This window comes from Belonocnema kinseyi, chromosome 2, assembly GCF_010883055.1.
Source record: "Belonocnema kinseyi isolate 2016_QV_RU_SX_M_011 chromosome 2, B_treatae_v1, whole genome shotgun sequence".
NCBI classification, from domain to species: Eukaryota; Metazoa; Arthropoda; class Insecta; order Hymenoptera; family Cynipidae; genus Belonocnema; species Belonocnema kinseyi.
In genome coordinates, this window is record NC_046658.1 from 131569276 (window position 1) to 131593242 (window position 23967).

At 26.3% G+C, this 23967-nt stretch overlaps 1 protein-coding gene across 6 annotated transcripts in view; it reads left to right on the forward strand.

Annotated features, from left to right (window-relative positions):
* Window positions 1-23967, forward strand: part of LOC117182302 (voltage-dependent L-type calcium channel subunit beta-2) — a 114090-nt gene that overhangs the window by 33085 nt on the left and 57038 nt on the right. For all 6 annotated transcript variants that reach the window (XM_033375461.1, XM_033375447.1, XM_033375469.1 and 3 more), the window contains one exon: window positions 8073-8189. In XM_033375461.1, coding sequence (XP_033231352.1) covers window positions 8073-8189 — 117 coding nt within the window. The remainder of the gene's footprint in view (window positions 1-8072; window positions 8190-23967) is intronic.

A 23967-nucleotide genomic window follows, 5' to 3' on the forward strand; every position in this document is an offset into this window, starting at 1 on the left:
GTATTTAAAAAAATATTTAAGAACCCTTTTGTTTTTTTTTCTTTAATTTCTTGATACAGATTAGAGAATGCTTTTGCTTAGAGAAATATCAATTGTCATCTATGTGTCAAAGAAGTTTCAACACCTTTACTAAGAAATTCCACATAAAAAATTATTTTGCAATTTCCCCCAAAAAATGAAAGTATCCAGATATCAATAAATAATCTCATTTACTGAATGGTATGACCAGGTATTACTGGATGTGATTGGGTTTGTGTTTTCTTCTGGCCTTCTTCGCAAAGACTAATGGTGCATTATTTTGACAATTAAATCTAAACTGATCTTTCATGATCTGCTAAGCAATCCTTTAAACTTTTATATTTATGGGTACGCAAAATTTTAAATTCAATTTTAGAATTGTTGTTTCTCAAAAAAATCGATGTCAACTTAAGTATTATTATCCTGATAGCTAGTGTTTATTTAGAGGAAGCATATACTAAAATCTTATCATGATATTGATATTGAGCATATTGATGATATCCAAAATACTGAGGTAATTCAGGATTTCCATTTTATACTGTAGAAACTTGGAAAAATTAGGCTAATTTAATCATAAAATTAAAAAAACCTTTGCTTTCTTTCCTTTAATTTGTCTAAACAAAACCACATATAAGAAGTTAATTAAACAATCGTGTAACCTTAATGAAATTTGTTTTAGGGAGGAAAATGCGTCATTTCGCAAGAAAAATAAACTACTTTTATATCATTGAAGGATCTTATTTACTAAATTTATAACCGGATATGACAGGATCTGATAGGATTTTTTGCTGACCTTCGTCACAACATCTCCTTACACTTTATATGAGTTTATCGTATGGGGGTGTTGGTCTGTTGTCATGACTACAACCCTCCAACCTAGCAAATCTTACGTCTAAAATAAAATTTTTTCCCAAAGGAGTCACCTGATACAATTTTTGTTTTTCGTTCCATTCCTGCCGGTTTCCAAAAAAATTCATGCACATACCCCTGCTGTACGTTATATTCTAAAATCAATCTTTTGAGATTATAAAAATATTTTAGAAGTGTTAGACTCTACACTCAATTTTATTAAAAATGTGTCTTTTTTCTAAAAAATTTATCTATTTTGTTAAATATTCTTTTTTTTCGGTTTGGCCAAAAATTTGTCTTTTTGAGATGAAAATTGAACTATACAGTTAAAAAGTTATGTATTAAGTAGATAATTCGACTTTTTTAGTAAACAATTGATTTTTATTGTTAGAAATTTGATTTTTCTGTTTGAAAATTAAAGTTTTTACATCGAAATTTAACTATTTAATTATTTGTTAAAAATTTAACTATTTTACTTTTTGTTAGAAATTTTTCTGTCTGAGATAAAAATCCAACTATTTTGTTCCAAAATTCGTCTTTTTTAGTAGAAAATGAATCTTTCTAATCAAAAATAACTTTTGTTTTAACATTCAACTTTTGTGGTAGGAAATTTAAGTGGTTTGTAAAAAAATTTCTGTTTGAAAATTAATTTTTAAAATAAAAAATGTAGCTACTAGAGTTTCCGTCAAAAATTGGTCTTTTTTGTAGAAAATTATCTTTTTAATTGAAAATTCAACTTTTGTTATAAAATATTGTACTGTCCTGTTGAAAATTCTGTTTTTTGTCATTGCTTGAAAATTAGTTTTAAAAAAAAAAGTGTAGCCATTAGAGTTTTAGTTGAAATTTGTTTTTCAGTTGAAAATTCAACTCTACAGTTAAAAAGTTATTTATTTTGTAGCAAACTCGTCTTTTTTATAAAAAATGAATATTCATTGTGAATAATTTGAATTTTCTGGTTAAAAATTAATGTTTTCATCTCAAAATTTCACTATTTCATTTTATTTTGAAAATTTATCTGTTTGAGTTAAGAATTCGACTATTATGTCGGAAATTCGTCTTTAAAAATTAATTTTTGATCTAAAATTTAACTGTTGTATTTTTTATTAAAAATTTATCCGTGTGATATAAAAATTCAACTATTCGGTCAAAAATTCGTCTTTTTTGGTAGAAAATTAATCTTCTCAATTGAAATTTTTTTTCCTCTTGTTGAAATTTCAACTTTTGTGATAAAAAATTTTACTGTCCTTTTAAAAGTTTTTTTTACCATTAGCTTTAAAAATCAAAAATAGAGCTATTAGAGTTTTGGTCAAATTTTGTTTAGTTAAAAATTCAATTCTACAGTTATAAAGTTATTTATTTTTTTAAAAATTCGACTTTTTTTATAGAAAATTGACGTTCATTATGAAGAATTCAACTTTAGTGGTAGAAAATTCAACTGTTTTGTTAAAAAATTTCAATCATTTTCAAAATGAACCTTAAAAATTAAACATATAACTATTAAAGTATTAGTTGAAATTTTTTTTCACATGAAAATTTAAATATAATATTAAAAAGTTATATATTTGACAGAATATTTGACTTTTCTGGTAGAAATTCGATTTTCATTATTGAAAATTCGATTTTTCTGTTTGAAAATTAATAATTTTATCTAAGTATTAAATTATTTCATTTTATGCTAAAAAATTATCTGTTGGAGTTGAAAATTGAACTAATTTCTCAAAAATTGGTATTTTATGTTATAAAATTAATCTTCTTAAAGGAAAATGATTTTTCAAGTTAAAAATTTAATTTTTGTGTTACAAAATTGAACTATTTTCTAAAAATTCTTTTTTTTCTGTTGGAGAATTATTTTTAAAAATTAAAAATGTAGCTACTAGAGATTTGGTTAGAAGCTGGTGTTTTGTAGTTGAAAATTAATTTATTTTGTTGTTAAAAATTAGTTTTTTGTTATAGGTTGGTCAGTTTATTTCAAAATTTATTCCTTTGATTAAAAATTTAACTTTTTTGTCAAAAAATATTTCTTTTTTGTTCTTTTAAGAATTAGTTTTTTTTTAAATTGAAACTGTAGCTATATCAGTTTTGGTTAATAGTTTATCTTTTTAGTTGAAAAATAAACTATGTAGTACTAAAGTCTCGTATTTTGTCAAAAATAATTAAATAAAAAAATATTTAAAAAAATGATCCGTTCTAGTGGAAAATTCAACTATTTTGTAGTAAAATTCAAGTATTGTATTAAAAATTCGTATTTTTTAGTAGAAAATTAATCTTCTTTGGGTGGAAAATTATCTTTTCGGTTTTATATTAATTTTTATAGTAGAAAATTGAACTACTTGGTTGTAAGTGAAAATGTTTTGTGAAAAAAAATTTTCTTTGACAATAATTGAACTCATGTGTTGAAAATTAGTTTTTGAATTTAAAATTTAATCATTCTATTTTTGGTTGAACACTTTTTTTTCGTTTTCAGTTTAAAGTTATGTTTTAAAAATTCATTTCTTTAGTTGAAAATTTATTATTTGGAAAACAAATAATTTTGTTGAAAATTCTTTTTCTTTTAAATTCAATTTTTTGTTTGAAAATTCAGCTCTTTAGTTGAAGCCTTATTATTTGGATAAAAATAGTCAATCTCATTGAAAATTTTTCTTTTTGGTTGAAAATTTTAAACTACTAGTTTCGTGAAAAATTTATCTCCTTAATTGTAAGTTGAACTACTTTGTTAAAAATTTATTTTTTCTTCTGGGGGAAAATTTACTATTTTGTTGAGAATTATTCTTTATTAAACTTTTTAACTAAACAATGAACTATTTTATTGTTTGTTTAAAAATTTATATTTTTTAATTGCAAATTGAACTATTTGGTTGAAAATTGAACTATTTTGATGAAAATTCCTGTTTTTTGCTAAAAATTTAATTTGTTAATTAAGAATTTAACCGTTTTATTTTCGGTTGAACCCTAATATTTTTCGTTAAAAATTCAACTCTTCAGTTAAAAATCCGTATTTGTTGTTTGAAAATTGAATAACTTAATTGAAGGTGGAAGTATATTATTAAAAATTTATCTTCTTTGTTAAAGATTCATCAATAATTGTTCGGAAATTCAGTTTTTTTATTGAAAGTTTATTGTTTGGTTGAAAATTTATGTTTTTCTGTAAATTCGTATTTTCTGATTAAAAGTTCTACTGTTATATAGAAAGATTCAGTTGAAAATTCAACTTATTCTTAATTTTTTTAATTCGTATTAAATATTAATTTTAATTTTAATGAACTTAAAAATTAACGTTTTGTTTAAAAACAATCTTTTTGTGTTGCAAATTAATATTTTCGGGTTGAAAGTTCCACTTTTTTCTAGAAAAATCACCCTTTTGCTTTTCATATTACCTGTTTGTTTTAAAACTTAAACTATTTGTTTCATAATTAATTTTTTGGTTCAAAATTGTTTGTTTCAGCTTAAAAATGGCACTCCTTTGTTCAAAATTCTTCTTTTTGGATCTGAAAATTTAACCTTTTGGGTGAAATTTTGTTCTTTCTTGATTGTTATACACTCCGTTATTTTATTAAAAATTCATTTTTTTAAAATTTATTTTAAAAAAATTGAAATTAAAATTTCTTGGTTAAAAATGGAACTGTTTGTTTGAAAATGACCATCTCTGTTTGAAATTGTTTTAATTCGGCTGAAAAATGTAACTGTTGTATACAAAATTTTTATTTCATTTTATTTTATCTCTTGATTGCAAATTTCACTATTCTGTTTATTTTTTTAAAATAATTTTTTGAACTGATAATTAAACTTTGATCTTTTTGGTATTAAATTTATATTTTTTTGTTTGAGATTCAACTTTTTTTTTTTAAGTTCGTCTTTTTGTTAGAAAATTAATCTTCTGGGATGTAAATTAAAAAATTAGTTAATTATCTTATTGTGAATTAGAATCACAGATTTTTTGGAATTTTATATGAAAATTTCGAAGCTTGCAACAAAAAATGTTACGTTTCTCTTTTTTTTAAATTTAAAATTAAATTTTTTGTTTAAAATATCAAATATTACATGTTTAGATAACAATTTATCTCTTTAAATAAAAATTTAACCATTTTTTTTGGAAAAATCTTTTTTTTTAATGGAAAATTTAACAATGTTAATGATTGCAAATGAATAAAAATGTTATTCGATTACACCGATTACTTAAAATAAAATAATACGAAGCTCGTGATTATACTAATTTACGCGGAAGGGTTTAATGTAATTTTCAATCGAACTGTTCTATACATAGCCTCATAATGAAAAATCAATTATAAAGTACATAAATGTGTTTTTTCCAGTATTGTGAATAAATTTAGGAATTGAATGTAAACAACTCAATTAAGGACAGAATCTATATATAATCGTAAAATTACACTAAAAGCAACATTAAGCGTCCCTTTTAGAATACAAAATGTCCTTCGAAGCTTATGTTTTATTCTGTCCTACACTTCTATTCTACGCCCTGTTATAAAAAAACTGTATATAATTTGGTCTCGATAAAAAAAATCTGAAAAATTGTGTCAAAATTTCTCGGAAAAGCAAAGAAAAATAACAACAATTTAATTTTAATTTATTTTGAAATTGTTGGTTTTATTAAAATATTGTTTAAATAAAATTCGCAAATCTCTATGAAATACATGTTTTTTGTTTTATTAATTTTTTTCATTGACAAAAACCCTTTCCATGAAAAATCTGTGGACATTTTTAATTTAATCTAAAACTGTTAGTGGGCAGTTTTTGTTTTTTGTCCAAAATTTCACCAAATTTAATTGAGAAAAAATCATATTATTTTATTTTTTAATTCCTAGAGTAAATTTTTGTTTGCAATTATGAAGAAATAGAATGATTTTTTCAGGAAAATATAAATATATAGAATAAATTACAACAAAAAATATATTAAATTTATACTTTTTTCGGTCGTGATTCTGTACATCCTACTATTTTCCAAGGTTGAATTTTCAACTAGTAACGATGAATTTTTAAACAAAAAGATTAATTCACTACAAGAAAAGACGAATTTTTTTGAAAAACTCAATAATTCTCAAACGAAATTTGAACTTGCTATTTAAAGCGATGAATTTTTAAAACCAAAGACTAATTCACGTCCAAAAAAGACAAATTTTTAATAATATTAAAAAAGTTTCAACAAAAAGTTGAATTTTAAAAAAGAATGATTTTTTTGTAATTTTGCAGAAAGAACTTTAACTTTAGAAAGTGGTTGTCAAATTTTTTACTAAAAAGATCTATTTTTAAACAAAAAGATTAATTTTTTACAAAAAAAAAAATTATTTTTTTTCACAAAATTCAATAATTATTAACCAAAAGGTTGAATTTTCAACTGAAAAAGATTAATTTTTAAATAAAACCATTAATTTACTAAACAAAAAAAATGTGAATAAAATTCAACAATTCGCAAAAACAAAGTTGAATTTTCGACTAAAAAAAAGACGGATTAAAAAAAATCAATATACTACCAAAAAGGAAGAATTTTTAATAAAATTTAAGAATTTTCAAACGAAAAATAGAATTTGGAACTAAAAAACATAAATTTTTAAAAACAAAGATTATTTTTCTACCAAAAAAGAAAAATTTTTGACAAAATTCAAAAATTACCAACAAAAAGTTGAATTTTAAGAAAGAATGATTTTTTTTTATTTTTAAGAAAAAAGTTTAACTTTAGAAACTGGTTGTTAAAATTGTAACTAAAAATATAAATTTTTAAATAAGAAGATTAATTAAAAAAAAAAGTAAACAAAATAAAAGAATTATCAACCAACAGGTTGAATTTTCATCTGAAAAAGATGCATTTGTAAAGAAAATGATTAATTTACATATTTTAAAAAATAAAAAGAATCCTGGGTTTCTATTCTTTGCTCTGTAACCAAAAAAAAGACTGTGTATAATTTGATGCCGATAAAAAAAATTCTGAAGAATTATATGAAAATTTCTCGAAAAGCAAAAAAAAGATTATTTTTTAATTCATTTGATAATTGTTGGTTTTATTAAATATTACAATATTGTTTAGGTAACATTTTCAGACCTCTGTGTATATTACATTTTTTTGTTTGATTAATTCTTTCATTGAAAGAACCCTTTTCAAGAAAAATGAGTGGAAATTTTTAATTTACTTTAAAATTATCAGTGTGTAGTTTTTATCTTTCGTCAAAAATTGAATTAGGAAAAAAAACAAATTAAATTTTGTTTGAACTCCTAGGGTAATTTTTTTTACAAGTATGAACAAATAGAATTATTTTTTCAGGAAAATATGAATACATTAAATAAATTGCAACGAAAATTATAGCAGATTAAAACTTGTTTTCGGTTTTGATTCTGCCGTTCTACTATTTTCCAAGAAGGGTAAGTAAGGAGAAATTCCAATAAGGGGAAAAGGGGAAATGAAGGATGCAGAAGTAGGGGAAGTGAGAGTAAATGATCGGAGAACTAGGGGAAGGGAGTGATATTTAGAGGAGGAAATGTAGGAGAAATAAGGGGAAAATATGATGATGAAAGGGAGACGTGATGGGAAATTAGAGTTGGTAAGTAGAGGAAGTGAGTGTAAGTGAAGGGAAATTAGGTTTAGTAAGTAGATGAAGTGAGTGTTAGTGAGGGGAAATTAGGGTCCGTAACTGTGGAAGTGAGTGTAAGTTAGGGAAAATTGGGGTTAGTAAGTAGAGGAATCGAGAGTGATTCAGGGGAAATTAGGGTCCGCAGGTAATGAAAGTGATTGTAAGTGAGGGAAAATTAGGGTTGGTGAGTAGGAGAAGTGAGTGTGAGTGAGGAATAATTAGGCTTAGTAAGTAGAGGAAGTAAGTGTGTAGTGAGGGGAAATTAGGTTTGGTAAGTAGGTGAAGTGAGTGTAAGTAAGTGGTAGTAGATAAAATTATCCGAAATGGGGATAAGTGGGAACGTGAAAGTGACGAATGAAGAATGAAAGTAGGAGAAGAGGAAGCGAACTAAAGCTATTAGCTGGGTAGCGAGGAGAGGGGAAAGTAGAGGGGAAAGTAGAGGGAGAAAATTGTGGAAGGGTAACAAAAGATGAAGTGATGGTTAAAGTAGGGGAATGTAGGGAGAATAGGGGAAGATGAGTGTGGAAGGGGAATGTTTGAGCGTCTTAATTAACGTTTTAATAGACTACCAAACCTTTTTTTCATTAATTTATTAATTTGATTTATACATTTTTTTGTTTGTTTCAGGGCTCGGCGGATTCAAACTACTCACAGCCGAGCTCAGACCTCTCATTGGATGAGGAAAGAGAAACATTACGCCGGGAGAAGGAGAAACAGGCCCTCAATCAACTTGAAAAAGCTAGGGTGAGGCAGAAATTTTATAATAATTTATTAAAACATTTAAGAATTTTTTCGTTAATAATAAATTAATGAGTTACTTTAAGATTAAAAATACTTGGAAACTTTATTTTTCAATTTCTTATTGAGGATATACGTGAGAAGAATGATCAGTTATCATTGTTCTTAAATCCATAGAAATTTTTAATATTATAAACAATTTTTGTGCATAAATGCAGATTTGAGGAATTTCGTGAATTAAAGACTTGTTTTTTTTAACAGAATTGATTAAAAAATTGCCTAGAATAAATAAACTGGAGGATGTTTTAATATCAGATAATAATTTTTAATTTTTAAAATAAATTCTCTCAAATAAATACAGAGTTTCATAAATTTTTAACCGATAGTTTACATTTTTTTAAAGGAATCAATTTCAAATTACTTAGCCAAATCCTTGCATTATGATACTTTTTCAGTAAACAAGAATAGTTTATTTTGTAAACAATTCGAAAAAAAATCTACAACTTGACTATTCATCAACGAATGTTTGTTTTTTTTCACAAAATCGATTGCCAATGACTGGGAATGATTTAAAAGTGGACGAAAATCCATATTTTTTCATTAAATTTATTTAAATAATTTAATGAAATATATAGTAGTAGTAATAAATTATTTTAAAGCAAATGGTTGTCAAAAAATTTTCAATTTTGAAAATGGCAGCCAATTAAGTATTTGAAAGTAGCTTATTTTTTCAATTTTTAACTATACAAACTATTTTTTTAGCAATGTAATTTCTTTTTAAAATTGTTATCTATTTTGTTAAAACTGAAAATCTTTTTTGTCTTAAAAATTTGTTTATTTCTGTAGTTTAACTATTTTGTGGAAGATTCATATCTTTTCTTTAAAAGTTCAGCTACTTGTTTTTGGTTGAATTTTAATCGCTTTTTGTTTGAAAATTTCGATCTACTGTTTGGTGAAAAATTAGATTTGTTATTCTCTCAAACTCGTCTTTTTAGAATTAAGAAATCATCTTCTTTGTTAAAAAAATCTGTTTTTGTTGAAAATTCAATTATTTGGTTGAGAATCCAGTACATTTTCACTTGAAATTTTTGGAATGATACGAATTCCATATTGAATTATTCATTCATTAAAAAAGTTATCGATATCAAATTGTTGATTTTAATAATAAAGATTTGAGCCTAATTGAACCAAATGTCGCAGCTGCGTCCGACTTTTATTAGAAGTACCCACGTTTGCTTGAACGTTTGTCCAGGGGAGAGGAAAATTGCAGAAAACCATCTCCCAAGTTTAGCCGGTTTTCTGACTAGAAGATACCTTTTTTTTTTGTGAACATTTTTCATTTTAGATGGAAAGTCATCTCTCTGGTTGCAAAATTAAATATTTTATTAAAAATTAATTTTCCTACCTCAAAATGTATCTATTCAATTTTTGGTTGAAAATTTATATTTTAAAGTGAAAATTAATCTTTTCTGGTTGATAATTAATATTTGTTGTTTAAAAATTCATCCTTTTAAATTAGATTTTTGTATTGTAGAAATATTATCTTTTAAATGTTTCGTTTAGAATTAATTATTTTAGTTGACAAATCAACTATTTGATTTAAAGTTGTACTACTTCGGGGGTAATTAATTTTTTGATGTGTGAAAATTCAATGGTTTGGTAGAAAATTAATCTTTTGGCTCAAGAATTTAACACCTTGTTAGAAATTCAAACTATTTGGTCAAAGATGGATTTTTAAAATTGAAATTTAACTATTTTGGTATAATATTAAGTTATTTAATTGAAAATTTAACTTTTTTGTTAATTAATCAATTAAAAATTGAAAATCGAAAATGAGCAATTAAAACAGGTTGAATTTTCAACTGAAAAAGATAAATTTTTATAAAGAAAACGATTAATTTACTTCCAAAAAAGACGAATTTCCAATAAAATTCAAGAATTTACAAACAATAAGATGAATTTTCAACTAAAAAAGATGAATTAAAAAAAAGATCAATTTACTAACAAAAAATACAGATTTTAAATAAAATTCAAGAATTCTCAAACAAACGTTTAAATTTTCAACTAAAAAAAATTTAATTTTTAAAAACAAATACCATTTTACTACCAAAAAAGTCGAATTTTTCATGCAATTCAAGAATTTTCAAAACTAACAGTTGAATTTTAAGAAAGAATGTTTTTTTTTCAATTTTGAAGAAAACAGTTTAAATTTAGAAACGGGTTGTTAAATTTTTTACTAAAAAGATAGATTTTAAACAAGAAAGTTAATTTTATACCAAAAAAAATGTTAACAAAATTCAAGAATTATCAACCAAAGAGATGAATTCTTAAAGAAAACTATTGATTTCCTACAAAAAAGACGAATTTTCAATAAAATTCAAGAATTCGTAAGCAAAAAGTTGAAGTTTTTACTAAAAAAAAAGTATTAAAAAAATTTTGTTTAATACCAAAAAGACAAATTTTTAATCATATTCAGGAATTCTCAAAAAAAATTCGACTAAAAAAATAAATTTTTAAAAACAAAGATTAATTTACTACCAAAATAGATGGATAATTAATAAAATTCAAGCATTTTCAAAACAAAAAGTTGAATCTTAAGAGATTTTTTTTTTAATTTTAAAGAATGAAGTTTAACTTTAGAAACTGGTTGTTAACTTTTTTCACTAAAAAGATAGATTTTTAAATAAAAAGATTAATTTTCTACTAAAAAATATAATTTTTCAACAAAATTCAAGAATTCGAAAAGGAAAATTTGATTTTTTTCTTAAAAAAGGTGAATTTTTAAAAACAAAGATTAATTTATTACCAAAAAAGACAAATTTTTAATAATATTCAAGAATTCTCAAACGAAAATTTGAAATTTCAACTAAAAAAAAAGAAGTTTTAAAAACCAAGATTAATTTACCATTAAAATACAAAATTTTTTAATACAATTCAAGAATTTTCCAAAAAAAGTTGAATTTTAAGAAAAAACTTTTTTTTGAATATTTAAGAAAGAAGTGTAACATTTTAGAAACTGGTTATTAAGTTTTTTTATTAAAAGAATAGATTTTTAAATAAAAAGATTAATTTTCTACGAAAAAATAGTTTTTTTTAACAAAATTCAAGAATTATTAACCAGAAGGTTGAATTTTCTGCTGAAAAGGATAATAAAAAAGATTAATTTACTGCGAAAATAGATGTATTTTCAATAAACTTCAAGAATTCGCATACAGAAATTTCAGTTTTCGACTCAAAAGGATCGATTTTTAAAGAAAACAATTAATTTTGTACAGAAAAAAAAAGAATTTTTTACTAAATTTAAGAATTCTCAACCAAAAGGTTGAATTTCATTAAAAAAAGATAAATTTTGAAAGTAAAATAATATACTATCAAAATATACGAATTTATAATAAAGTTCAAGAATGCTTAAACAAAAAGTTGAATTTTCGGCAAAAAATACGATTTTTCAAACAATAGATTAATTCACTACCAAAAAAGACGAATTTTTAACGAAATTCAAGAATTCTGAACGAAAAACGTAAATTATTAACTAAAAAAGAAAAATCTCTAAACAAAAAGAATAATTTTATATTCTATCATTAAATTCAACGATGTGATCCGTTACCAATCACTGTTTGTTTGAATAAAATACATTCTTTCGTTGATATAGGGTAGAAAAACTTATTTGATTCATAAAAACTATTTCTTAACTCAAAAATATTTTACTCGAATATATTTAACTCAAATATTTAAGATCTTACACTTTTTATATAAATAAATATTTTCTTTTAATAATAAAATTTATTATTAAATACAAAAATCAATATTTTCATGGATTGTAAGAAACAGAAATTTGAATAATTAAATACTAGCACAGTAAGTCTAAAGTTAACGTTTTAGCTGTAACATTAGTCAATTGATACAAAAGTATGTATCAATAGAGAAACAAAAGACTGTTATATTCTTGTATGTTTGATTCTTGTACTATGTTGCAGATGAAATTGCTACCTTTAGATTTTGTATGAGCCCCGCAGGCATAAAACCATAAAAGTCCCAAGAACGTCCTTTGGTCGTTCCTAGGACGTCCTATGTCGGCCCAATAAAGGCGTCTAAGTCGTCCAATGTCCTCAAGATGTCGGAAATACGTCTTCAAGACATCCCAGTGGGCACAAAACGGTGAATATCCCAAAAACGTCATTAGGTCGTTTCTAGGACGTCCTATTTGAGCACAATTCTAAGTATGCCCTAAAGACGTCCTAATGACATAGGACGTTCTCTGGAATTTAAAGTAACGTCCTTGGGACGTTTCTAGGACGTCCTAGGTCGGCCCAGCAAACGTTTATAGGACGTCAAATGTCCTAAGGATGTCCTCAGGTTGTCCTAAAGAAGTTTTAAAGACATGGGCGTTCTCGGGTCATCTTTCGTACTCAACTTATATCGCGAGTGATGTTTAGTGATGGAAAATTATCCGAGATTTTTCACTAATTTTATAAACAAATTCTAGAAGAAAATGCCCATTGTGGAATTTGAAGACAGGAAGAAATCGGGTTTTCTTTTAATTTTTCGCAAATCTTGTCGCCAGTAATGTTTAGTGATAGAAAATTATCATCCGATGTTTTAAAATAATTTTATAAACAAGTTATACAAAAATATTGACAACTTGGGAATTTGAGCATTGAGCATTCGCTATGCGTTTGTTCATTAAATTTGTTTTAAAACATCATAAAATTGATTAACTGGTTATGCTAATATATTTAACAATTTTTTAAAATTATAATTTGTCCAAGATTTCTGTATTAAAATTATCCAAAAATTCTCAACGTTTAATCAAATATAGCAGAAAAACATTTTTGTTTATAAAACGTTATCTTTTCTTAGGCTTTTCAGATTTTCACATTTTTAAAATTCCGAAATTTATATTTTAAATTACTTAAGCTGGTTTTTATCAGAATCTGAAATTAGTTTAAGTTTGAACTTGTTTTAGATTTGAGTTAAACCCACCTTAAGTAATTTAAACTATCAATTAAGGAATGTCTGAATTTACCCCAAATGTCCAAATTACACGGCAGTGGGCAGAAAACTATGAAAATGTCAAGAATGTCCTTGGGATGTTCCTAGGACGTCCTATGTTAGCACAATCAACTTATGAAAAATAGCAATTCCGATAAATAGAAGTGAGATCAAATGTAAATTATAAGAAATGTAATTGATGCCAAACTGAAATTTGAAAAAATAAAAACTACCCAGTTGGAAAAAAAATAAGGATATCCTAGAGATTTTTTCAGGACATCCCTAAGACATCTTTTGGATTATGTCTTTTTTAAATCCGCCGGATGATCTCAAGTAGTCTAATGTCAGTAGGAAAAATGTCCCGAGAACGCTTTATGTCTTTAAGACGTCTTTAGGGCATCTTTAGGACATTAGATGTCCTAGAAACGTTTGTTGGGCCGACATAGGACGTCCTAGGACTGCCCCAAGGACGTTTTTGGTATTTGCAGGGTTTTGTGCACACTGGGTAACTTTTCTTTTACCACACAGTCCTAGCTTTCAATTGCTAATTAAAAATAAATAATGGAAACATTAAAAACAAAAAATTGTACATATTATGTTTACCTAAAGGTTTAGGAAAAACTGGTAAGACGAAACACCGAATTTCAATAATGACATTAATTTGTTTGTCCCATAATAAAGTTGCAAACATTTTTATAATTCTACACATTTTGCAATTTGTTATTTAAAAAATTTGAACATCATTTTGTACATAATTTATTTTCTGTTTAAAACTTCAAGCACAGATTTTAAGAAACATTAAGCAAGATTAAGTTTCTACCAAAAGAGATGAAATTCCTGCCCTTCGAACTATAAAGATTTTTGTTTTAACATACGAATTTTTTAAAACATTTTTATTCTGCAACGCTAACGTATCCTTACATTGTAAACAATTATGAAACTTTAAAACCTAATAATTCTTGTTTTTAAATTTTAATTTACGGCAAAAGCCCTAAAAAAATCGTAAATTGTTAAAAAAATTTCAATTTTTGAAATATGATAATTTTAGACTAAAAACCCGCATGTCCGCTCTGAAACACTAACATAACCGAGAATTATTTAAATTTGTGAATATTTAAAAAAATCTAATTCGAAAAGAAATTTAAAATGCCAATTTCCTGTGCACAGAAAAAAAGATGGTTTCTATTAGAAGAAAGTTTTGGTTCCAAAGCAGCTGCAACAAAAAATAATTTCTGCCTTGACTCACTTCGAAGATTTTACAAGTTGATTATGAATATTTTATTTTATGATTTGCAATAAATAATATTTCACTGGGAAAAATTTAATAAAGAAACTGAGCGATTACAAGGACCACATAATATTTCGAAGAATTATTAATTATTATTAATACATGTTTCTAAATTTTTAAATTATTATAATATTTATAATATTCATAATATTTATTCACTATTTTTATTATTAAATTTTTATTAAATTCTTGTTTATTTAAACGCACTTTAAAGGACTTGAAATATTTCATTTTAATTCCCAAAGATTTCAACGAGTTTCAAAAGGATTTGAAAGATTTCGAGGGATATCAAAATATTTAGAAAATTTTTTAATATTTGAGGGTACTTCAAAACTGCAAGGTTTTTCAATCGATTTCAATAAATAATTCGAATTTTAAAGGATTTCGAAGGTTTTATGGCATTTTCAAAGAATTTAAAATATTTTAGGGTATTTCAAATTTCGAAGATTTTTCAATTGATTTTAAATTAAAGGCATTTTGAAGAATATTTTATGTTATTTTAAAACTTAAGAATTTTGCAATCAATTTCAATAAATCGAAGGTATTTTAAAGGATTCCATTCAATATAAAAGGATTTCGTTGAATATCAAAAGATTTCAAATTTTTTTGTATATTTTAGGACGTTTAAAAAGTCCAATATTTTTCAAACGATTTAATTAATTCTGAGGTATTTTAAAACTTCAAGATCTTGCATATTTTACTTTATAATTCAGATTAAATAATATTGCACGGGAACAAATTTAATCAGGAAATTGAGTTTATATGCCTTTTATTCAATTAAATTTGTTTCAGGAAAAATAAGTTGTTTTTCTTCAATATTTATCTCTATGATTAATCAAAGTATTTATTGATTTCGAATAAGCCCGCGCCTTTTAGTACATGCGCAGTTGAAAACTTCGGCTCCCGCCAATGGCCATTTATCAGATATCAAAGAAATAAAATGGAAGCCTCAAAAAGAGTTCCTTTAGAGTTGAAATTCTAAAGGATGCCAAATTTTATTTGAGCTGAAACATTACTGAGACTCCAGTTTTTTATGTATGGAAGTGGTAACATAATACTCAATTGTTAATAACTCAGAATCTTCTGTAATAATTTTTCTTCAGAAATTTGAATTTTTAGCGTACAACGCTAACGTTATCCAAAATTAAAAAAAAAATATTTTGAATCTTCAAAATCGAACATTTTTGTTCAAAAAAACTTAAAAAAAAAACGTTAATTGTCGAAAAATTTGTTTTCTGAGAAATAGAATCATTTGTGATTAAACATTTGCTAAAAATTAGGAATCTACATGCCGATTTTTGTTTCGAAATGCTACTTTTCAGTGAAAAAACTAACCCAGCCTAAAATGTTTTACTTTTTTGATATAATGTTGTGTACATAATTTGACAAGAAAAAGAAGAAGAAGCAATTGAAACAGGAATGGAAAATTAATAATGCGAATTCAATATTTAATTCTTTATTAATTAAAAAAGGCATCGGTCGCAGATTACCGTTGGTTGTGATTAAATTCATATAGAGTTTTTAAGCATAGACCTCTGCTTCACCGTGATTTTAAAATTAAGGTATAGCATAATAGGTTTTTGATCGCAGTGATACGGGATTTACTTGGACTAACCTAAAATAATAATAATTATAATAATAAGCTACCCAGGGGGATACAAAATTAAGGATAATCTAGAGATGTCTTTGGGACATCCCGAATATGTCTATTATGACATGCCTTTTGGATATCCTGGGGATGCTCTAAAACGTCTATTATTACTACGAAAGATGTTCCAAAAACGTCCATGTCTTTAAGACGTCTTTAGGTCATCTTTAGAAGATTGAGCGTCTTAGAGACGTTGATTGAGCTGAGATAGGACGTGCTAGGATCGTCCGCAGGACGTTTTTAGGGTTTTCATAATTTTTTGCCCACTGTCCAATGGGGAAAAATATTAAGGATGTCCTAGAGACGTCTTTGGGACATCCCTATGACGTCTTTTATAACATATTTTCTGGTAATCCTAGGGATGCTCTTCAAACGTCTAATCTTAGTACAAAAGATGTCCAGAGAAAGTCCATGTCTTTGGGACCTCCTTAGGTCATATTTAGAATATTAGATGTCTCAGAGACGTTGATTGGGCTGACATAGGATGTCCTAGGATCGTTCGAAGGACGTTATTGGGATTTACATAATTTTCTGATGACTGAATATTGACCAAGTTGCATGATGAACACGACACTGAGTTAAGAAAATACCATTTTTATAATACATTGAAAAATAATCACTTTTTAAATTTAGAAATGTTATTAAATAATATTTCTGGATTATTTTTTCAATAATTTATGTAGAATTTTCTTTAAAAACTGATTAGAAAAACTTTGAATGTGAATATTTCCCATTGGACAAAAAATTCAGTGGGAAAAAAAATTAAGAATGTCCTAGAAACGGCTTTAGGACAACCCTAAGACATCTTTTATACCAGGTCTTTTGGACATCCTGGGGATGCTCTTAAACTTTTAATGTCAGTACGAAAGACGTCCCGAGAACGTCCATGTCTTTGAGACGTCTTTAGGTCATCTTTAGGATATTGGACGTCTTAGAGACGTTGATTGGGCTGACATAGGATGTTCTAGGAACGTCCCAAGGACATTCTTGGGATTTTTAGTTCAATTTCCACTGGGTTTTGTGCCCACTGGGATGCCTTTAATAACTCTTTAGGATATTAGATGTCTTACCGACGTTTATTGTGCTGAGATAGGACGTTCTAGGAACGTCCCAAGGACGCCCTTAGGATTTTCACAGTTTTGTGCCCACTGGGCCTAGGTTGTCCACAAGAAATGTTCCAAAACACGTTCTAGGGATGCTCTGAAGACATCTCTAGGACATCCTTAATTTTTTTTCCCACTATTGGGAAAAATCAAAACTCCCTGTCACTGCATTAACTAAATCTACCAAATATTCAACAAGTGCATTGGGCCTATTTTTTGGCTCAGCAAGATACATTTGCATGTTTCCTCTTTGTTTGAAATGGCGGAAGAACTTAGCACGCAAAATATTTTTGACATCATCAAACAGTATATGGTTACCATTATGTTTGTTTATCACAATTCTTGTGTATTCTATACCTAATACATCTAGCGTGACAAATGGATATAAAATAAATTCGGCGAAGATTGCTCCAATAATGTAGTCGCCCTCTACTGCTACCAAAAAATTATGGTCTTTTGGTAATTTCTTATAATTTCCTTGAGGGGAAAGTAGGTAATGACGAACATCAATACGAAGGGCCTCGATCTCTATCCGCTGTCCTACTGCTAGTGTCCCGGGTGGAACTAATTCTGGAAAAAAGAACGTATCAATAGGAAATTTCCCAGTGGGCACAAAACCATGAAAGTCCTAAAACTGTCCTTGGAACGTTCCTAGGACGTCCTATGCCAGCCCAATCAACCTGTAGGATGTCCGTAAGACATGTTATAAAAGACATCTTAGGGATGTTCCAAAGATGTCTCTAGGGCATCCTTAATTTTTTTGCGTATTGATATATCTCTAAGACGTCTTTAGGGCATCCCAGTGGGACAAAACCACGAACATATCTAGAAAATCCTGGGGTCGTTCCTAGTACGTCCTATGTCAGGACAATGAACGTCTCTAAGAGGTCCAAATTCCTAAAGATGGCCTTAAGGCGTCTTAAGGACATAGAACGTCCACAGGACATCTTTCATACTGGCATTGCACGCCTTAAGAACATCCCTATGATTTCCAAAATACATGTTCCTAAAGACATCCTAGGGATGTCCTAAAGTCGTCTCTAAGACATCCTTAATTTTCTGCCTACTGGGATTGGACATCTTAGAGAAATTGATTGGGCTGTCATAGGACGTCCTAGGAACGTCATAAGGAAGTTTTTAAAATGTTCATTGTTTTGTGCTCAACCAGTGAACACACAACTATAAAAATCCCAAGAACGTCCTTGGGACGATACTAGGACGTCCTATGTCAACCCAATCAACGTCTCTAAGACGTCCAATATTTTAAAGATGACCTAAAGACGTTCAAATTACATGTCATAAAAGACGTCTTAGGGATGTCCCAAAGACGTCTCTAGGACATCCCTAATTTTTTTGCCCACTGGTTTGTCTTCTTAGTCAAAATGTTTTTTTGTTTTAGTAGAGATTTCATTTTTTTTCTGATAAAAATGCATCTGTGTGCTTGAAATTCATCTTTCTTGGTTGAAAATTCAACTATTTGTTTAAAAATGAAATTTTATGTTATAAATATTTATTTTACCTTTAGTCAAGTTGTGGTTAAGGGTTAAATCACTTTTTTGAAAATATTTTTTTCTGAGATTCATTATTCTAGTTTGAAATAAAACTCTTTCGTGGAAAATTGAACAATTTTCTTCAATTTTCTTTTTGGCTTACAATTACTTTTGTTCACTGAAAATGTAACTTCAGTTTTTGGTTTAAAATTAATTTTTTATTTAAAAAATTTTCATTTTGGTTTTGAAAGTACTTGATATAAAACCATTTTTGAACTACTGTCTCCAGAATAAATTCAAATCTATGAAAAATTAAGAAAATAATTTGTCAAATTCAAGCCTTAAGATGAGAATTTTTTGGAAGTAGGCATTAAAAATTAAATTATGTTTTATTTGAAAATATTTCAAATTATTGAACAATTCAAAAACAACTGAAAAAGCAATTTTGAATTCAACGGATTAAAATTTCGGATTTTAGAAAATTGGAATAATAGCGAAATTGTTGCTATTTTGTTTAATTCTTAATTTTCAATCTAATATAGTAAAAATTTTCGATTTTGCCTTGAAGATTTGAAAAATTAATCATTTAAAATGAAAAAACATTAGATAGTAATATTTAAAGAATTAATTTTCAAGCCAAAAAGATTCATCTTTAACGAAATAGTTTAATTTACAGTCATAAATATGAGTTTTCAACAAATAAAGGATAATTTTCCAGCAAATAGTTTAATTGTCTATCAAATTTATGAAGTTTTATGCCAAAAGGACCATTTTTCTACAAAGCAGATAATTTTTCAACAAACTCATGCATACGTTTTAACAATTTGAAAAAAATTAGTTCAAAATTAAACCAAAGATTTGATTTTTCACAAAAAATACGAATTTTCAACAGAATACATTAAATTGCAATCAAATTGTTGAATTTTCAACTAGAAACAATCAAGTTTTAAGTAAAAATATTCTTGATAGAAAAAAAAATAATTTAAAAAAAAGTTACTTTTTTAATCAAAGAGATGACTTTAAAAGATATTTAACAAAATTTAACAAAAGATTTTCATTTTAAACAAAATAATTAAATTGATAAAAAACATTAAATTTTATATCCAGACGCATTGTCAACAATTAAAGTCTCGGCAGATATACCCAGTGGGCACAAAATTTGGCGACGTCTTTACGACATCTTTACGACATCTTTACGACAACTTTACGGCATCCTATGTCCATGTCGTTTCGGTGTCTTAACAATAGCGTAAAGACATCGTCAGATCATACGACTTATTTACGATATCGTAAAGACACCTTAACGACATGGACATAGGATGTCGTAAAGTTGTCGTAATGATGTCGTAATGATGTCGTAACGATGTCGTAACGATGTCGTAAGGATGTCGTAACGATGTTGTAAGGATGTCGTAACGATGTCGTAAAGACGTCGTCAAACTTTGTGCCCACTGTGTAACTTGGTTTCAACAACTTGGTTGATTTTTGCTTCCATTGATATTTATCTTCAATAAACAATGATTTTCTTCGTATTCCAGTTATTTTTAGTTGAACGTCAAAAATTATGTTTAAAGAATGGATTCTTTCACTAAAAAAATTGTTGTTTCAGATTGAAACGAAAAATCTTTGGGCAGAAATCTCTGATCATAAGCATATATTTAGACAGAAACATTTTTGTCGATTCAACGTTATCGGTGCCAAGGTTTCAGTTAATGATAATGAAAACCAAAGAAATTGAATTTTCAAACACTTTAAACAACAGAAAATAAAAAATTACCACTTAATTAACTTTTTCATTAATTTTGGTCAAACTAAAATTTTTCCCGCTGTGAGGTAGTTTTAAAGGGCGAGCCTCAAGCTATAAAAAACAATAAAATAGGTGGCGGTCCTGCGGATTTCATCTAAAAAATCATTAGTCAATAAAATGATGTCTGAAAAGGAACATTTCCGACCCTAAATTTTTCTTGCAATTGAAAAAAGCAGCTAATGCGATAGGAACAATATTATAGGAGGCGGTCTTGCGGACTTACGTGTGTCCGCAACACCACCCCCTATAATATTGTGTTTTAAAAATTAAGTTTCGGGCTTTAAAAATACCTTAGAACGAGAAAAACTAAATAATTTGTAGACCAAATAATTTTTAAAAAAATCTAATTTTGTGTTTATTATATTTACCAGTATATTTAGTGAAAACCAGTAAAATGAAACCAAAAATTCCAATCACGGATTTCATTTGCTTTAAACTAAACAAACTTATGAAGAAAATCGTAAGTGTTTCACGATAGAGAATTTTTCAAAATGTTTCAGTAGATAGGTGTATACTAATCGTTATCTTATTTTTCCTTCGAAATTGTTTCTGTTTCATTCATTATTTTCTGTCATAATGAGGCTGCAGAAAATTTTCAAGTTCATGACACTGTTTTGTAGTATGTAATGCGATTAAATTAAATTTAATAAGAAAAATTAAAAGAAATTAATGAGATTAAAGTTTATAACCCAATGAAAAGATCAGTCATTTTCTTAGGAAACATGATTGATTACATTTTATTTTAAAAAAATCAATGTCTTATTTTATTCATATTCTGTAAAAAAAACGCGAGTGCTAAATGCTTAATTAAAAATTACAAAAAAATAATGACAGAGATAAATAAAAAACATTTCTTTTTAAAAATGAAACAATACCAAAAAAAAAGTTTCTACTTAAAGAGATGAATTTTTAAGCCAAAAAGATAAATTTTCCACAAAAAGATTGGATTCTCAATAAAAATTTTCCAGTTACTATATAAATGAAATTTCATTCCGAATATTTAATTCTTAATCCAAATAGACAAATTTTCTATAAAAATAATTAAATTTTAAACGAAAATTATGAATTTTTAATCAAGGAGATTAATTTTCTTTCAAAAAGGACAAATTTGTAACCAACCGAGAATAACATATGCGTACAAAGCGCGCGTCCGATATTTTATGTATAATTATTTTATTTTTAAACAATTTAGTCAATTAATTGAAAACTAGTCGAACTCCTAATTTGTTTAAGAGATTTGTTTAAATAATTGAAAATTCTTGGAAATTCGTAGAAATCCTAGAAAAAGTCACCGGAAAGATATTCTTAGTCAATTTTATAAAAAAAAATCCGCCCATTCTTTGAAAAATATCCAAAATCTGAATTCTTTGTAAAAATTGTTTAGATTATTGATAATTATTGTAAATTTGGAAATTATATTAGTTCGTTGAGAAATAGGCGAACTCTTAATTTGCTTATGAAATTTTTTTTAATAATTAATAAATCGTGGAAATTTGCAAACAATCATAGAAGAAATTTATCGGAAAGATGTTTCGAAATAATTATTTAAACAAAATGAGTTTGCTCTTTGAAAGATAGCTAAACTTCGAATTTCATTATGAAAATAATTCTTAATTTTAATGTTTCAATTTAATTAATAAATTTTGGAAATTTGCATTTATAGACAAAAGTGACGAGCAAGATTTTCTTAGTCAATTCTGTTAGAAAATTAATGCAAAATATCATAGGAAAGAATTTTTGAAAATACATTGTTTTTTTTTTTAAATTTAGTTTATTCGTTGCAATGTAGCCAAACGCTGAATTTTTTATGAAAAATGTTTAAATAATTAATAAATCTTGAAAATTTGCAAAAAATGATTAAGAAAAGTCATGGGAAAGATATTCTTAGTAAATCTTGTAAAAAATTGAGCCTTTTCGTTCAAAAATAGCCAAACTGCATATTTGAATGAAATTTGTTTAAATAATTATTGTAAATGTGCAAAGTATCGTAGGAAAGAGTAAGAAAAAAATATTTAAAAAGTCATAAGCAAGATATTTGTAGTCAATTCTGTAACAAAATTAAGTCTATTCGTTGAAAAATAACCAAAGTCCTAATTTGTTTATAATAATTGTTTAAATAATTAATAATTTCCGTACAAAATTTAGCCTATTCTTTAAAAAATAGCTGAACTCTGAATATTTTTATGAAAATTGTTTCAATAATTCGTTGAAAAATAGTCGAACTTCTAAATTGTTGATAAAATTGTTTAATTAATTAATTAATCTTAACAATTTTTAATTATCGTATGAAAGAGTTATTGAAATTACAGTCTTTGTTTCTTTCATAAGCAATTCAGCCTGTTCGTTAAAAAATATCCAAATTGCTCATTTGTTTATGAAAAATGTTTGATGGCTCGTCTTCAAAATTTGAAAAAAATTATTGAGAAAAGTCACCGGAAAGATATTCTAAAATAATTCTGTAAAAAATGAGTCTATCCGTTGAAAAATAGCCAAACACTGAATTTCTTTATGACAATTGTTTAATTAAGAATTATTGTAAATTTGCAAAGTATCGTAGAAAAGATTAATTGGAAATACATTTTTTGTTGCTTTCATAAAAAATTAAGTCTATTCGTTAAAAAATAGCGAAATTTCTTATTTGTTAATAAAAATTGTTTAAATAATTAATAAATCTTGGAAATTTGCGAACAATTGTAGAAAAAAGTCATGGGAAAGATATTTTTATTCAAATCTGTAAAACAATAGAGACTATTCGTAGTAATTTTATAACAAAAAGAGAAATTTTGACTAAAGAAGACCTATTTTCAACCAAAGAAACGATTTTTCAACTAAAGACATGATTAAGCATCCAAAACAAAGCGAATGTTAAAAATAATTAAAATAATCGGATATTGTTTAAGTATCTTAATATTTTTCAATTTATAATAATTTTGTTTTAGATACAGAAAATTATGGTGCAAATGCCAACATAACCTAAAATTGTTCAATGTGGTCAATTGTCTTTAAAAAATAATTTTTCCGACCGAAAACAACCAATTCACGACGAAAAACGCTGACATGATCAAAAATTATAATAAATTACTCGTATAAATCGTGTTCGAAATATAATTATTTTTGTTTGAAAATACGATTTTTGGGGTAAAATTCTAACATAACCTACAATTGTTAAAAAATCGTAATCTTGTTTGAAATATTTCTTTTCTTCAAAATACTAATGTTCTGCTAAAACACAATATAATCCAAAATCTTTCAATAATTCTGAATCTTATTCAAATTATAATGATTTATTTATTTATAATCCCAACCTGTGGCCGTCTGGCGTAAAGCGTTGACGTAACCTAAAATTGTTAAAAAATTATTAACATTTAATTCTAATGATTTTTCTTTGAAACAATCTATTTTCTTGGATCAGCGTTAATATACCCTAAAAACGGTTCAAAAATTACAATTAATTTT